The 14,992-nt window shown below is 46.5% G+C and overlaps 1 protein-coding gene across 2 annotated transcripts in view; it reads left to right on the top strand.

Moving 5' to 3' along the window:
• Positions 1-6,623, top strand: part of STAMBPL1 (STAM binding protein like 1) — a 35,954-nt gene extending 29,331 nt beyond the window's left edge. For both annotated transcript variants that reach the window (XM_074232235.1, XM_074232236.1), the window contains 4 exons: positions 914-1,051; positions 3,967-4,079; positions 5,546-5,645; positions 6,174-6,623. In XM_074232235.1, the coding sequence (XP_074088336.1) occupies positions 914-1,051; positions 3,967-4,079; positions 5,546-5,645; positions 6,174-6,230 (408 nt within the window). In that variant the 3' untranslated portion in view covers positions 6,231-6,623. The remainder of the gene's footprint in view (positions 1-913; positions 1,052-3,966; positions 4,080-5,545; positions 5,646-6,173) is intronic.
• The last annotated feature ends 8,369 nt before the right edge of the window (positions 6,624-14,992 follow it).

Here is a 14,992-nt window from a genome sequence, read left to right as displayed (position 1 = left end):
GCTGTTATCAGTATACTCTCCTCTGCTTTATGCCACTGTCCCTGCAGGATGTCCTTTGTCTGATGGGTTGCTGTGTCTCAGGGATTCCTCCCAAGGTGGCTGCTACTCATCCCATCAAACGAGTATTAGAGGCAGATTCTAACCCAAGGGCATTCTTCTTTCAGGTCCCATTCTCTGTCCACTATGCCAGGGACAAAAGCACATGTGAAGGCAGACTGTGTTCAGCCATCAATTAGCAAATAAATCTACTGGGCAGTTGTCAGAGTCCCTAGATTTCATCTTCTGGACAGCTTCTGAGTAGGATTCTAGGGCTTATCCTGACAGTCACAGAACACCCTAGGATTCCCTGGTAGGTTGTAGGCTGCAGAGATCATATTCTCATCATTATTGATATGATTACAAATAAAATCTTTTTTCCTGGGGAAAGGAGATGGTTGGAAATACTTCAAATCTATTATGAACATCTATGGCTTTCAAAACCAATTTCATAGAATAAAATAGCCTGGAAGGAAGGAAGAAGAAAATAATGAAGGAAGGAAGGAGGGGGAAAAGAAGGGAAGGAAGGAAGGGAGGAAGGAGGGGAGAGAGGGAGGGAGGGAGGAAGGAAGGAAGGAAGGAGGGGAGGGAGGAAGGAAGGAAGGAAAGAAGGAAGGAAGGAAGGAAGGAAGGAAGGAAGGAAGGAAGGAAGGAAGGAAGGAGGGGAGGGAGGGAGGGAGGAAAGGAGTTGTTGCTGCATAGCTATAGGTTAAACAGGAGGCTTACCCCTCAAATGACAAGGTTTGCCCTTTGGCAGCACTGTCCCCGGGCACTTTCTAGACTGGGATCTCACCTTGGCAAGGAACCAGGACAGCGCTCCTCTGCTTCCTGGGTGAGCATGCTTGCTGATGAGCACTTTCTCATGGACTTTTCCCAGACACACAACGAGTTTACAATCACCCACGTCATTGTGCCAAAGCAGTCGGCCGGCCCAGACTACTGTGATGTAGCCAACGTGGAGGAGCTCTTCAGCGTTCAGGACCAGCATAGCCTTCTCACACTGGGATGGATCCACGTAAGCTTCCCACCTCCCTACTCCATCTTCTGGGTTTTGTTCTCCATTATCCGTTTTGCCCGAGGGGATGTGATGACAAGATACAATCATGGTCTTCTTTGGGGTCCTCATGCTAATTACTTAAATAGAAACCCTGGAGAGGCAGTGTCCCACAGGTGGAAGAGCCTTGCCATCGAGAAAGACTTGGGTTTGAATCCCCCACCTTGAATTTAGTAGCTAAATGGTCATAGGCAAGTTACATAATTTCTCGTAAACTCTTTCTCTGTAAGGGGGGAATAATAACCCCAGCACCTTCCTCACAGGCGTGTAACAGAACCCGAGTCTCAATGGTGGGAGAAAACTCAGAGACCCTTGTCTATTCTGAGCCCTATCTATCATACAGGCCTGGAGACTTCCCCAGAACATGGGAGCCTCTGCTTCCCCTTTGGTTTGCTCAGTCCATGGAGAGGGCTAGTTTGAGCAGGACTGGCTTCCAGACCAACCAGTGACAATCTGAAAAAAGCATTGGCCAAGAATGAGTTCTTCCCAAATGCTGGGGGCTATTTCAGGAGGTAGTGAGCTCTCTCTCATTGGGGGTCTTCTCCCCTTTTTGTGCAAGGCAAATGGGGTTAAGTGACTTGCCCAAGACCACACAGCTAGGTAATTATTAAGTGTCTGAGGCTAGATTTGAACTCAGGTCCTCCTGACTCCAGGGCCAGGGCTCTATCCACTGCACCACCTAGCTGCCCCTCTTCTCCCTTTTTAAAAGCAGGCTATTGGGCACACTTATACTGGAGAAGGGAGTTTCCATTCAGGTCCAGCTTGGGCTAATGGACCTCTGAAGCACCTTCCAGCTTAGAGATGCTGGGAGGCTTATTGACCTTTGTTCTACTATAGAGGATTCTGGAGCTACTGTTGAAAAAAGGACCTCTTGTGTTACAGAGTGGGAAACTGAGACATAAGACAGTTAAGTGATCCAACCAAGGACACATAGACAGTAAGCATCAGATGAAGAACTAGGTCCCTGGACTCGCCATACAATGTCCCTGCAGGGCCATGGGAGTCAGCCTACTTTTTGAGGATGAGATCTTACCCAGACAAAGTCCTTGAGGGTGGTGATTCCTGAAGCAAGCCAATTCTGAACTGGAGTCAGGTGCTTCTCCTCATCTGTGACCTGAAGGATGTGGGTTCCTAAATTTGGACCTGCTCCCTCCCTGACTGTTCTCCCACACATTTCTGATGCAGCCATTTCTTCTTGCAGAGCACTTCTCTGCTGTGGCTTTGCCCTTCATCCACGGGGTGAAAGATAAAGCCATCTGGAAGTGCTGGGTGACTTCAAGGAACAATCACCAGAGACCCTCGCTGACCTTGTCCCTCCAAGAAAAATGGCCAATCCACAACATTCCCAGGCTCAATGGTCATGCTGCCCATGTGGAAGCCAATGCGCATGTAATGAGCAGCTTGGGATCGCCATTCAGAGATAAGGTGACCCTTCACGTTAAATCCTGAGCCAAAGACAATGTCATTGCCTGGGTGTATACATGTCACTGAAAAAGGCACGAAAGATCTTGATGTATTTTCCACTGGAAAAACAGAGAGGGTTGTGTTTTATTATTTATTTTTTGGCATGCTGTGATTTTTCTTCTTCGAGATTCCTATAAATGTTACCTCAGATTATCTTAGAATAAGGACATGTCGGAATGAATGGGGCAACGGGGGGATGTGCGTATTTGGGCATCAATACTAATAATCTCTAATAAATAAATAATTTACTATTAGGTTTCATATTAAACTAGTTTTTGACCAATTTGTATGTACCTCCTCCCCCAATGATGATGAATAAAGTGGGGGGGGGATTACATGAACAATTACGAACTAGCTCAACTAGTCTTCCTCCCTCTCTCCCTTCCTTCCTCTCTCCCTTCCCTCCTTCCCTCCTTCCCTCCCCTCCTTCCCTCCTTCCCTTCCCTCCTTCCCTCCTTCCTTCCTTCCTTCCTCCCTCCCTCCCTCCCTCCCTTCCTTCCTTCCTTCCTTCCTTCCTTCCTTCCTTCCTTCCTTCCTTCCTTCCTTCCTTCCTTCCTTCCATTCTGGTTTTTGCAAGGCAATAGGGTTAAATCACACAACTAGATAATTATTAAGTGTCCAAGGCCAAATTTGAACTCAGGCCCCTCTGACTCCAGGGCCGGTGTTCTATCCCCTGTGCCACCCAGCTGTCCATGTCTTCATTAATTTCAAGATTTTCACCTGAATTTATTAAAACAGCTTCCTGATTGACTTAGCCATTGCACTGTATGAAAATGACAGAGAAACTGCTCCCTTGACACATCTGTCTTCCTTCCCCTCTGTTCCCTCCTGCACCTCAAAATGAAGAATCTGCAGGGAGGGTTCTCAATGGAGAACCTTCCCTCTGGGAAGTTGTTGGTGTTTGTGTTTCAGTCTTTCTGGGCACCTTAAGGAGCATCAGGGTCCTGGGGGAGAGTTTCTGAAGCGAATAACAGTGGCGGGTCCCTTGGGGTTCTTGGGTTCCTGTGATCCAGCTGAAGAAGGACCAGGCAGCTGATGTACCCCACCTCACTGCCTGGGGCTCCCAAAGTGCCTCAGATTCCCTCATCCTCTGGCTTCATTCATTCTATGACCTTTTTGGACTCTACTTGTGGCTGATAGTGCCCAAGCTCCAGCATATAGAAAGTGGAGAGGAGATTGAGGCAGGAAGGAAGCAAGAAGTAGCTGGGAGGGGGGCAGGGGCACACTGGCCCTTCTGAACAGCAGTGAGCCAGGGCTGCTTCTGTGTCTGCCCAGCCCTGGGGGTGCCCATGAACCAAAGTTAGAGGCTCAGACCTCTTTCCTGGAGAGGTGGAAAGGCAAAGGTAGAATCATGGTGGATCTCTGAGAAGGAGATGGGGCTTTCTCCAGACTTTCTCCTTCTCTCCCCACAGACCCACCCAACGCAGACGGCCTTCTTGTCCAGCGTGGATCTCCACACTCACTGTTCCTACCAACTCATGTTGCCCGAGGCCATTGCCATCGTCTGTTCGCCCAAACATAAGGAGTGAGTCTGGGAGTCATCCATGGAGGCTGCTTCCCGCCTCAGAACCTGCTCAGAGGCCTGGCCCACAGGTGGCAGGAGGCAGGGAAGGGCTGGGGGTTGGGGGGGACTGCGTCCTCCCCTCCATTTTGTGCACATGACTGAGACAGCACTGACTGAACTTGGGGTCAGGAAGCCCGGGGTTGAAATCTGGTCTCTGAAACCTCCCCACTGGGTGACCTTAGACAAGAGGCAAGGAGAGGATGGAACAAGCAACACCTTCTACATACCACAGTGCTTCAAAATTATTCTCACTTGCTCCTACAACAGCCCTGTGAGGGAGGCCCCATTATTATATCCACTTGACAGACCAGGAAACTGAGGCAAGTAATAATGAAGGGACTTGCCCAAGGTCACACAGCTAATAAATGTCTAGTTCAAACTTGAACTCAGGGCTTCCTGACCCCAGACCTGGCACCCTTTCCACTATGCCCAGCCTCAGTTTCCTTTTCTATAAAGTGAAACATTTGGTGGTGATTCTTACCTTCCTGTGACCCTGGGCAACGAGCAGCCCTTCACAGGCTGCCCAACCAGGCTTACTGAGTTCACATCATCTCCCTTCAGCCAAACCAGCCCCCTCACCATCCCTCAAAATTACCATTCTATCTTCCATCTCCTTGTCTTGGTACAGGACCCTCCCCACACCCAACAGGCACTCCCTCCCAACTGCCCAACATTCTTTCAAGGAAGGAGCCTCCTAGAAGGCCCAGCCTCCTACAGGAAGCCTTCCCTGATCTCCCCAGTTGTCAGTGCTCTCTCTCTTAAAATAATCACCTACATCTTTCCTCTCTGTGTATGTCATCCTGCCCCTTGGAATGGGAGCCCCTTGAGGAAAGGTGCTATCTTTCATTTTGTCTCTGCACCCCCTCCCGCCCCATACCCAGCCTGGCACAAGTCATGCCAGCAGCCCTTGGAGGGTTTAAGGCAAATGCTACCATTGCCAGCCTTGGATGATTGTGGCCACAATGGATGCTCTCTTCTGAGCTGCCCTCTTTGAAAAGAGCTACCCTGGTCCTCCCCGCCCCCCAGGGTCTCCCTACCCCCCTTCCAAAGTTACCTTCCTTCTGTTCAGTCTTTGTCTTGTATGGATCTACTTCTCTACATGCGTACAGTCATTAGACTGGGAGCTCCCAGAAGGCACGCACTTTGTCGTTGCCTTTCTTTGTCTCTCCAAGACTCAGAACAGTGCCAGTAAATAAATACAATAAATGATTATTAAAAAAAAATGAGAAGGTCCCTGTCCTCCAGCAGCTTCTGCTCCATTGAGAGTCAGCAAAAGATTCCTAAGTAAATGCAACACATGATCTTCTCACTAAGTATTATCTGAGGATAAAAGGACCAAGGAAAACAGGTCCCTGCCCTCCTGGGGGGGTGCCTCCTAAAGAGGGGAGCAGCATGAGCATAGATAAGGCTGTCTTCTCTCTTTCTAGGACAGGCATCTTCCGACTCACCAGCGCAGGGATGTTGGAGGTCTCTGCTTGTAAAAAGAAGGGCTTTCATCCCCACACCAAGGATCCCAGGCCATTCAGTGTAAGTACAATATTGGGTTCCTATCTGGAGAAATGGAGGCTGGGGTGCTGGGAAGACCTGTGGTGACTCATGATCAAGTGACTTTCCCTCTCCATCAATCAAACAACTCTCTCTCTCTCTCTCTCTCTCTCTCTCTCTCTCTCTCTCTCTCTCTCTCTCTCTCTCTCTCTCTCTCAATTTTTCACTATCTCTAGAGCAGTAATGAAATGACCTCTGTAGAAAACCAACCTGTTAATGAAGCTTTCTTTTTCTTTTTTTGTTTTTTTTTTTCAAGGCAATGGGGTTAAGTGGCTTGCCCAAGGTCACACAGTTAGGTAATTATTAAGTGTCTGAGACCTGATTTGAACTCAGGTCCTCCTGACTCAGGGCTGGTGCTCAATCCACTGCCCCACCTAGCTGCTCCTATTGAGTCATTCTTGGGTCCCAGAATCCAGGGTTTCTTCCATTTGAAATCAGGTGATAAATGTTAAAAAAAATATTCACCTAATCAAATCATTTCACCCACTAACAACTTGCTTTCTCCCCTAGACATGCAAGCACGTGGTGGGCCAAGACATAAACATCACAGTGTTGGACCTGAGGTGATGAGACCCAAAGACAGATGGTGTCCCAGACTGATGCCCTGGCCCCAAGGACATGTGGCTGCCGAATTTCTTATGTTTTCAGAACTGATGTTTTATATTTATACATTTTAGATCGAATGGTTTGATATTTATTGCTTTCACACATTTTGCTGTTTTCTTTTGGGAACGTTCCAACTCAGGACAGAGCTCATGCTGATGGTAAACTGGAATCTCCTTGTGTACCAAAAATAATAAATTGGATTGCAAACAGCAACATGGAGATTGGGGCTTCCATGTGGGTTGTCAAAGGTTTGGGTGTTTTCATTGAGATCTTGGACATCTTCCGTTCCCTGGTAAAATGTTAGTCCAAACAGCTAAATGACATTTCTGAGTAAATATCCTGAACAGAGCTCCCATTACCTGTGTGATTGTTGTGGTCCTTCATTTTTGAAGAGGACTGTGATATCAGGGTTGGGATGCCATGATATACAAGTGGATGTAAGTGAGGAAGGACTGTGCCAGGTCACCAGCCTCAGTTTTTCCTCCAACGCTCAATAGGCTCAATGGCCAAATACAGATTAGGATGACTGGAGATGGCCCCCGATGCCCTTCTGATACCATTTTACTTAATCTCAGCCTTTGGAGAACAGCTCACAATATCCAAAAGATGAGCCCCCCAAAAGAGATAGTTCATTTTTATGAACACCAGAAAGCTTGTGTTTAGTGGGAAAACTGCAGAGGACAGAGGAGGGTTGGGACCGATGGAGGTAAAAAGAGACTTTGATCCTTTATGACGTCAGTCTTCCAAGTCTTTGATGAGTCACCATGTGGCAGAGGGAAAAGGCTGGATCAATTTATCCCCAGTGGGAGAACCAGAGCTGCCCCAAGTGGGATAGGTACTTCAGAGGCCCCAGATGGCCTTCATTACCCCAGATTCTTGAGCAGAGGATGGACGAACCCTAGTAGGAGAGGGAGTAGACAGAACCCACCTTCAGGGTCAGAGTGGCCCAGGTCTGAGGTTCTTTTTTTATTTTTATTTTAAGGCAATGGGATTAAGTGACTTGCCCAAGGTCACACAGTCAGACAATTATTAAGTGTCTGAGGCTGCATTTGAACTCAGGTCCTCCTGACTCCAGGGCCACCTAGCTGCCCCTAGATCTGACATTCTTCATTTCATTTCTGTGTGGCACAGACCCCTTCTCAGAATAACATTTTAAACTAAAATCCATCAGATTACAAAGAAATCTAATTATATTGAAATAGGAGCTCTCTCTCTCTTCTCTATTGACTGTCCCCGGTGATTTTGAAGACTGACCTAGATCACACAGACTGGAAAGCTCAAGAAGTGAAAGGGGCATAGGATCTTGTACCCAAAGAGCTCTTGGGAATGCTACTTGCTTGGGCCCATAGTCCCTTAAAGCTCCCCAGTGCCATCCTGGAGAGATCTCAGAACATCAGTCCTACTGAATTAGGTTTTGAGGAGAAAGGTTTTGCATCCCAAGTTGAGCCAATATGGCTAGCAAGACCCAGTTCTTTTAATTCTTCAACTTTCAAAGTAAATTATATCACATTGTGACTGGACCCAGAGTTGGCTATGACCTGAGAAGTCAGCACTGGGAGTGAACTAGCAGCTGGCAAGGATTCGGAGCAAGAGGCCCAGTGAAAATCAAATGAAAAGCAAAAAGATTCTGCCTCATGGTTTCCAGAGACATTGACCCAAAAGGGAAATGTAGGGAGGCAGATGGACCTGAGGTGATGAGACCCAAAGACAGATGGTGGAAGAACCAAGAAGGATAAAGTTGGTCTCCCCCAAGTAGAACCATTAAGATTGTGAACATCCTGCCACCCCAGTGATCTCTTTAAAGGGAGTGTGAAAAGACAGCCAAAATCTCAGCAAAAAGGGAGAATTAAAGGACTGGAAGATCAAGGGTGACTCCAATTAAGTGAACTTCTCAGTAGGGCTTTGTTAGAGTGGGTTCTGTAAAGTATGTCTTTGAAGGAATGCCAATAGGATGCCAGCTGAAAGAGGTCTCAACGGCCATCAGGTCCAGCCCATACCTGAATTCAAATCCACTCCAGAACATGGAGTCTAAGGACTTGAATTCTAATTCAACCTCAGTTGCTCAAGGGTCTCCATCCCTCTAGACCTCAGTTTCTTCATTTGTGAAATAAGAGGATTGAATCTGGTGGCCTCTGTGGTCTCCTCCATTTCAAAATCCTGTGGCCTAAGAAGATACTCATAAATTATAAAAATTTGCCAAAACAAGGTCCAATATTTATCAAGAATGAGTGTGTTGGCCAACCATCACCAATGGAAACCTACAGACATGTTGTACAGACACAGAGGACATAGAAATTTGGCAAGAGACCAGCTTTCTTAGGAAAATGTTCTTCCTGTCTCAGGAGCAAAAGTCTCTCTCTCTCTAGGGCCCTGCCTCTCATCTACCACACATCTATTTTGTATCTTTGTCCTTAAGCAGGAGCCCTTTGCATCTGACTAGAACCTGGTGAGTTATTTCTAAGCCTCCCATCAGCTGCTCTTTGATTCATTACTTTGGTGCATTTATGTTGGGAAGGAGTGCATCCTTCCATTGTTGAGAAGTGAGGGTGGGAGAGAGAAGGGACCTGATGCTATGACCTAATTTATTCCTTCTTTGAGGAACCTCCACAGGTTTCAGTTTTCTCTCCTGGGGAATTGTGAGCAATGCACAAGTTAACCCCAGAGCTTCCTTCCAACCTTAGAAGCTATGATCTTATGTATAAAAAAATGCAACAATTTCAAATGTAATAAGTATTAACATGACTGAAAAGTAAGAGATTAGAGGAGAGAGAGTTCATTTCTAAGTGGAAGGATCACAGAAGGCTTTACAGGGATGTGAGTTGAACCTGGAAGGAACAGAAGGATTTGGAAAGGCAGATGTGTAAGAAGAGGGTGTTCTAGACACAGGAGATGAGAGCACATTGAGTCAGAAGATGGCATGTGGAGGAGAGGTGGGCAACATACTTCCATGTTAGCCAGCACATTATCGTGATGACTGGCAAGTTGTCCTGATAGCTGGCACAGTGGCATGATGCCATTTTGATAGCTGGCAGATGGCCTCAATAGCTGCTATCACTGCCATGATAGCTGGCACATTATACTAGCCATCTCATCGCTATGATGACATGGTGGCCTGGTGATACAATGATAGGATGATGCATCCATAATAGGTAACACATTGTTAATATTTGGATCCACACAAGGTGGAGTGTTGCCCAAATGTACTAATGTGGAATCACCTTCCAAAGAACAAAAAGAGGGATGTGTCCCTGGATAAGAATTCATCTGAAAAAGATCTGAGGGAATGAGTGGACTGCAAGCTCAGTATGCATCAGTGGTGTGATCTGGCAGCCAATTCAATTACACAAGCATTTATTTGTATTGCTGGGATCACAAACAAGAATGAAGCAATCCCTACCTTCAGGGAGTTGATGCTTCAGAAGTGACATGTTCCTAGAGAAGTGGTATAAAATGCAAGCAAAGAAGTATCTGATAAGTTGGGAAATGATGGACCAATAACTACCAAGAGGGGCAGGAAATGTGCTTAGCAGGAGGCAGTGTCTGGGCACAGCTTTGAAGGAACTTGAATTGCCAAAATGTTGAGGTGAGGAGGAATGTGGGGACGTGTCCCTGTCCCTGTGCCACAAAGGTGGTCGGTCAAGAGAAGACTGCAGGGGATGGAGCCAAGATGGCAACAAGAAGGGATCAAGTCTTAGGAGCTCTCTGATAAAAACTCATAAACTAAGGACTCTAACTAAACTTTCGAGAGACAGAACCCACAAAGGGACCCAGTGAGGCAGTTCTCCTGCTCAGAGTAAACTGGAAAAGAGCAGAAAGGCTCTGCTCCCTGGGGTCGGAGGGGCGGCCCGCCAGAGGGGTGGCCCGCCAGAGCCAAAGAACTTCAGCCTCCCGGAGGCAGCCCCAGGGTGCTGGGAGCCACAGCTCACAGCAGTGGGGGAGTCTCCTGAGCTGCACCCCGGGGAGCACCGGGCACAAAATGGGGGAACAGCAGGGGACCTCTGCCAGAGTGAGCACGTGGAGCCCAGCCCTCAGGGCACACAGGGAGCAGCTTGGTCTTTCAGCAGCCCAGATCTGGAAACCCAAGCAGGTGGAGCCTGTAAGCAGGAGCCCCCAGGGCATGAGCCCATTGAGCTGAGGGAGGGGAGTGAAGAGAGACTGCAGAGCTCTGTCCTCTGCCCCTGGAACAGGACTCTGGGGCTCTGACCACATTCAGATCCTGATCGCAGTCTAGGCCCCCCCATAGAACAGCAGGCCCCCCCCACCTCAGCACCATGGCAGAGGGGGGCGCTTATGGTCATTCACAGACCAGGAGGGAGGACAGAACCTCACACACTGAGACCCTTGTGGGAGTGTCCCAAAACCTCAGGAAGCACCCCAAAACCAGGTCCAGGCTGGGAAAATGAGCAAGCAGAGAAATAAGAGGAAGACTATTGAGAAATATTTTGCAAATGAGCCCAAGAAGGATCAAAATACTCAGTCTGAAGATGAGGAAGCACAAGCTCCTGCATCTAAAGACTCCAAGCAAAACAGAAATTGGGCTCAGGCTGTGACAGAGCTCAAAAAAGACTTTGAAAATCAAATGAGGGAGTTGGAAGAAAAACTGGGAAAAGGAAGGAGAGAGATGCAGGAAAAACATGAAAATGAAGTCAGCAGCTTAGTCAAAGAAATCCAAAAAAAAAAAATGCTGAAGAAAATAGCATGCTAAAAACCAGCTTAGGTCAAATGGATAAAACAGTTCAAAAAGTTATTGAGGAGAAGAATACTTTAAAAAGCAAAATTGGCCAGATGGAAAAAGAGATAAGAAAACTCTATGAGGAGAACAAATCCTTCAGACAAAGAATAGAATTCAGGGAGATTGATGAATTTACCAGAAATCAGGAATCAATACTTCAAAACCAAAAAAATTAAAAATTAAAAGAAAATGTGAAATATCTCATCGAAAAAACAACTGATATGGAAAACAGACTTAGGAAAGATAATGTAAAAATTATTGGAATACCTGAAAGTCATGATCAGGAAAAGAGCCTTGACATCATTTTCAAAGAATTACTACAAGAAAATTGCCCTGATATTCTAGAAGCAGAGGGCAAAATAGAAATGGAGAGAATCCACCAATCCCCCAGAGAAAGAGATCCCAAAAAACCAACCCCTAGGAATATTATAGCCAAGTTCCAGAATTCCCAAGTCAAAGAGAAAATATTACAAGCAGCCAGAAGGACACAGTTCAAATATCGTGGAGCTGCAGTCAGGATCACACAGGACTTAGCAGCAGCTACATTGGAAGCTCGTAGGGCTTGGAATACAATATACCGGAAGGCAAAAGAGCTTAGAATGCAGCCAAGAATGAACTACCCAGCAAGGCTGAATGTCCTCTTCCAGGGAAAAAGATGGTCTTTCAATGAACCAGGGGAATTTCAAAGGTTCCTTTTGGAATGGCTAGAGCTGAACAGAAGGTTTGATCTTCAGATACAGGACTCAGGTGAAGCATGGAGATTGGAGGAGAGGGGGGAAATATGAGGGACTTAATGAGGATGAACTGCATGTATAGAAAAATGATACTGATAATATTCATATGAACCTTCTCAGTTAATAGAGCAGGTAGAGGGAGCTTTTATAGTTGAAGCACAGGAGAAAGCTGAATTCGAAGATAAAATATGGTGTAAAAATGGAGTCAATAGGAAAAAAAGGGAAATGGAATGGGAGAAAGAAAAAGGAGAGGGGGAATAGTCCAAGATATTTCACATAAGATTTTTTTATTACAATGAGCTATTGCAATGATATGGAAGGGGGGGAGACAAGGGGGAATGAGGGAACCTTTGCTCTCATCAGAGGTGGCTAGGAGAGGAAACAGCAAATATACTCAATGGGGTATAGACATCTGGAGTAAGAAGGAGGGGGGGCAGGGGGAAGGGGGGGATGTGAATAAAGGAGGAGAGGATGGACCATGGGGGGAGAGTGGTCAGATATGACACATTTTCTTTTTTACTTCTTGCAAGGGGCTGGGATTGGAAGGCCCGCCCAGGACCATAGGGCCAGGTGGATTCTGGGCCTAAGGGGTGGTATGGGGGCTCAGGGCTTCTTGGCCCCAGGACCAAGGATCTGTCTGCTGCGCCACTCAGTGACCCTACAGCAGAGTCAGAGTGAAAGGAGAGAGAAAATAGAGTACATGGTAGTGGAGAAATAAGAAAGGAGGGAGTTGTGATCAGCAATGGCAACGTTGGAAAAACATGGAAGTAACTTTTGTGATGGACTTAGCATAAAGAATGAGATCCACCCATGACAGAGTTGTTGGTGTTGGAACAAAGACTTGAGCACATTTTTTGTTATGATTATTTGGGGGAGGGTGCAGGGTAAGTAGGGCTGGGTGGCCTGCCTGGGGCCACATAGTGGGGTGATCGTTGGGTGTCTGGGGCCGGATTTGGGACCCAGGTGCTCCTGACTCAAGGGCCAATGCTCTGTCTGCCACCCAGCCACCCCTACTATTATTACTAGTTTATTTTATTTTGGGTCTTTTTTTTCTTCTTTTTGGTTTTTGCAGGGCAGTGGGGATTGGGTGGCTTGCATGTCACATGGCTGGGTGATTGTTGGGTTTACGGGGCTAGATGTGGGCTCGGGTGCTCGTGGCTCCAGGGCTGGTGCTTTGTCCATTGCGCCACCTGGCCATACCTACAATTATTACTATTATTTTTTTATTTTTAATTTTTTTCTCTCCCCTTTACTTTTTTCGCCCAAGCAAGTCTATCTATATTCATGGGAGGGAGGGGTATTTTGTTTACTTGTAAACAAGAATATTTTATTAATGTAAAAAAACATTTGTACAAAATGAGAATAAAAAATAAATAAAAAAAAAAAAGGGAAGGCTGCAGACTGGTGGTAAATACCGCCACCTTGGCCAGAACATGGAGTGAATGAGAGGCATTACAATGGAGTCCAGTCTGGAAAGATGAGTTGGAGCCAAATGACAAAGGGCCTTCCATACCAATGAGCATTGTACCCAAGAGGCCAGAGGGAGTAAGCAAAGCTTCTTGAGGAGGGAGACAAGATCAGAACAAGCTTTAGGAAGACCCTTTGAGCATCGGTGCTAACTTAACTTGCCTTGAGAGAAGCATGCTGTTCAATTTGGGGGGGGGGGAGAAAGAAAGAGAGAGTCATACCCACTCTTCTCTGCCTATCTTGGAGTGCCACATTCTGTTGTTGGTACCATTTGGAGGGAACTTACCCCAAAGAAGGGCATGCAGGAGTCAACTTGAAGAGAGCCAATTGTTAAATTTTCAAAGTGACTATTTACATCTCAGAATTCATAAATCAAGACTTGATTTGATTTTTTTTGGTTATCTCGATTTAAGATAGTGGTGGAGAAAATGCTAATAATGGAGATGAAATTCAAAAGCTGGTCATGTCTACTTTTCTTTTTCAAAAGAGAGATGGGGGTGTCTAGTTGGCATAGTGGATAGAGCACCGGCCTTGGAGTCAGGAGTACCTGGGTTCAAATCCGGTCTCAGACACTTAATAATGACCTAGCTGTGTGGCCTTGGGCAAGCCACTTAACCCCATTTGCCTTGCAAAAAAAAACAAACCTAAAGAGAGAGATGATTGTTAAATTTTACCAACACATTCCTGCCTTCAGATCATGTCACATGAAGAATGGTGATAGGACCTAAGCATGTTTAGCCTTGAGAAGAGAAAACACAGGAGACATGATAGTGCTAAAAAAGGTTTTGCAGGACCATCATGGGCAAGAGGAAATAGACATCTATTTAGGTTTGAAGGGAAGAAATAGGAGTCTCAGGTGGAAATGACCCAGGAGCTACTTCCAGCTCAGGGTTGAGACAAACCCCCTCATGCTGAGAGCCATCTCCATGTAGAATGGGTCACAGGAGGCTCCCCATTCTGAAAGTCTGTTTGAAGAGGCTGAAGACCACTTGGTGAGGATGATGGAAGTGGGGAGGTGACTTCCCATGCAGAGATCAATTGTGGAAGAAGAAGCTGGTTCTATGGCCCAAGAAGCCTCACTGAGGTTCAGGGGTGTGCATTGGTCATAGCCTCTATCTGATCTTGTGGCCTACAGCAATAGGCAGCTGCTGGGGAGCAGGAGCAGAAGAAGGAAATGGGGGAGCACGCCAGGGGTGAAGATCGGCCAGGCAGGAAGAGGGGAACAAAAAGAAACCAAGAAATTACAGAGGGCAGAACTGTCCTCTATTAGTGAGGCTAATTATACATTATGTCCATTGCTTAGGATGGAGGGGGAGACAAAGACTGGGACAGGGAGAAGAGAAAGGGACTTAGGGACCAGAGGTTATGTTCTTTCATACAATGAGATCGTGTTCTAAAATTAATCAATGGGGACTATGCGATATGGGTTCAAATTCTGTTCCTATTGCACTTTATTCATTGGACCATGATCATGACACTTCCCCTGAGGTGGCTTCAGTTTCCTCAGCTGTGAAAGGAGGGATTTGGACCAGAGGGCCACTGAGGCCCCTTCAGCCTTGAAATTCTGTAGTTAATGAAAAATAACATCCCTATTCACTAAAGTCATGTGGTTGGGTATTTTTAAATGGTGGGTTTGTGGGATTTTTAAAAAGATCAACATATGTTCAGTATAATGGCAACTCCAGGGGTGAGGGCAGTAGCAGTGACTTGGGGAAACAGGTTCAGAAGAGGGAGTGATGTGTAGTGGAGGAGACCTTGGAGCTGGGAGGACTCAGGTTACTTTACTACCC

The sequence above is a fragment of the Macrotis lagotis genome, chromosome 4 (assembly GCF_037893015.1).
Source record: "Macrotis lagotis isolate mMagLag1 chromosome 4, bilby.v1.9.chrom.fasta, whole genome shotgun sequence".
Lineage (NCBI taxonomy): Eukaryota > Metazoa > Chordata > Mammalia > Peramelemorphia > Peramelidae > Macrotis > Macrotis lagotis.
This window is presented reverse-complemented; position numbering and strand designations above follow the sequence as displayed.